Raw genomic sequence first — 2,519 nt, 5'->3', positions numbered from 1 at the left:
GCCTGGAAATTCAAATGAATTCACTATCAGGCTTCAGATCAGAATTTACAGTATCTTTTTGGGCACTGTTACTGCATACACAGAGTGACCCAGCCTCTGTCATCGGGAGAACAGCACTGCACCCTTGTTTAGCACGCTTTTAGCATTTAAATGCAGAGCAGGATTCGATTTCCAAAATACTATCTGCATTTCCCTGCAAGCTGAAAATGTTTTATTTTTCCTCAGTCCTTTACATCTACATCATGTAGGAAAAGGCCCCGTAAAGAGAAGTGAGTGTAAGATATGTGGCAAACTACTTCCAGCGTCTGGCTTTGTCACACACATGGTGCCTGGCTTACAACAGCTTGTGAATATCTGTGTCTCAGCTGCTCCAGCCGTAAATTGGATTGAATATACTCACCCTCCTCAGAGCTGAAAAGCTTTGTGAAGAGCATTATTACAGTGGAATTCAAAGGTGCTATTTCTTACCTGATAATTTGTAATTGCAACATACACACAATTATGAGGGGAGGTGTTTCCATGTGCTGACAAATGCTGTGGGAATTAATGAATAGGGCACAGTTGTTATGCTGTTCCATACATCTAATGTGGGATCGTAGCAGTCCAACGTTTTGCACCTCTGTATGCCAAAGTAGCCTCCAACCACATACAATTTGTTGCCAGAAGCCACTGCGTGGCAGCTCATTCGCTTAGCTGTCACATCTCCCACCTTAGTCCACTGGTATGTCTCACTGTTGAATTTATAAGCAGAGCACGCAGAGAATTCGGTATCTCCACCCATAATAAAAATCTGGTTACCCAGAACAGCTGCAGCTGTGTAGCGCCAGGGCTGGGGGCAGGTGGCTGGTACTGTCCATCTGTTTTCACACTGATCGTAGCACTGAACTTTGGGCAGCTTGTCATGGCTAACGCTGGTACCTCCAAAAGCAAACAGCTTAAGCTTTGCACTGACTACAGCTGCATTGCTTACTCCCTCTCGCAGTGGGGCAACCATGGTCCATTTGTTGGTCACAGGGTCATATTGTTCTACTTGCTTTAAGGATACTGAAGGGGAAGCTGGAAGGCAACCAGTTGCTGCGGTGTGTCCTCCTACTACATACAAACAGTGCTTAAGTTCGGCAGAGCCATGCCCAAACCTAGCTACCAGCATGGGAGCAGCCTTCAACCACTCCTCATGAAGGGTGTCATACACCCACACGTCTTTGGAGACTCCGTTTTCTGACCCTCGTCCCCCAGTGATATACACTTTGCAGCCTATGGCACAAGCACTGAACTCTTTCCGTGGACTCGGTATGTCAGCCTTTGGAATGATCTCCTTGGCCTTTTGGTCCACCAGGTACAGCTTGTCACACATAAAGGTTTGGCCGCCCAAAAGAAAAAGCGAATGGCCAGTTTTACGGGGTCTGGCACACAAACTAGTGACCACTCCATCATTCTGTAAGATCTTTAACTTGCACCTTATTGATTCTTCTACAATCTCTTTGCTTTTCCTTTGCTTGGTGATAAGGTCCTCCATGGCCACATTCTCCATAAGGTATATGGCTGGCAAGAGGGCCAGTCTCACTGTCTGCAATAGCTCAGGCAGATAACAGTGACGCTTACTCAAGTCATAGTTGACCCAGTTGATAGCTGACTCATATACTAGCCTTTCGTCTTCGATTTCCAATTCTTCACTGGAAAGGAGCTGCACTACCATGTCTTTCGGCAGCTGGAGGAAGTCTTCGCTTTTACTGATACTCTGGAAGTTGCTAAGGCACATCCTCCAAGACAGTTTGTAGAGCTTGGTGCACTGGTGAGCATCTGACAGCAACAGCATGCCCAAACAGTTGGTGGGATGAAGGTTTTTCTCCAGAAATTCGGCACAAGCATCCCGAATGTCCTGAAACTCCAGCATGTCACCGGCCTCCAGCAGCGACTCTGCGTTCTCCTCGTTGATGATAACCCTGGAGGAATATGCATAGTCCAGAAGAAGCTCCAAGACTTCCGGGTGAATCGAATTGTGAAAGTTGACTTCCCTGTCCTGGCTCTCCTTCAGTCCTCCGCTGAACATTGCTTCGAAATAGCGGCTACAAGCAGCTAGAACAGCTCTGTGGCAGGGGAATGACCTGTTTCCAGCATGGAGAAGTACATCTGTAAAGAGACGCTGCTGACGCAGAAGGTTCAGGTGAGTAAGGACACTATCAGCATAGGATGACTTGTGGAACAAGTATATGTTTATGGAGCCAGTACTGGCCCTAGATTTGCGATTTTCATGCATGCTGACTGACATTTTCTTCCACACCTATAAACAAAGAAAAAAAAATAGTAAGATTAATGAGACAGTAAATTCATTATTACTTTTACATATCACGAAGTGCATCTATTATTCGTTGTAAAATGGAAAAAAGCACCTGGATTTATAGATGACTAGACAGAGAATTGCATCTACCTTTGGCATGTGTTTATTTTTTTTGTAAGATGAGTTTCATAAATGACATACTCTAAATTTGTTGCCCAAGAGCAGGTTTATCTTGGGAAAC

General features: G+C 45.3%; 1 protein-coding gene across 1 annotated transcript; it reads right to left on the bottom strand.

Moving 5' to 3' along the window:
- Positions 1-499: 499 nt before the first annotated feature.
- Positions 500-2,269, bottom strand: ENC1 (ectodermal-neural cortex 1). The gene has a single exon (XM_068423481.1). It carries the CDS (start codon positions 2,267-2,269, stop codon positions 500-502), a length of 1,770 nt encoding a protein of 589 aa, XP_068279582.1.
- Positions 2,270-2,519: the final 250 nt, after the last annotated feature.

The sequence above is a fragment of the Nyctibius grandis genome, chromosome Z (assembly GCF_013368605.1).
Source record: "Nyctibius grandis isolate bNycGra1 chromosome Z, bNycGra1.pri, whole genome shotgun sequence".
Lineage (NCBI taxonomy): Eukaryota > Metazoa > Chordata > Aves > Nyctibiiformes > Nyctibiidae > Nyctibius > Nyctibius grandis.
This window is presented reverse-complemented; position numbering and strand designations above follow the sequence as displayed.

Excerpts from the sequence above, each read along its gene's own strand:
- ENC1 (XM_068423481.1), bottom strand. The coding sequence starts at position 2,269 with ATGTCAGTCAGCATGCATGAAAATCGCAAATCTAGGGCCAGTACTGGC.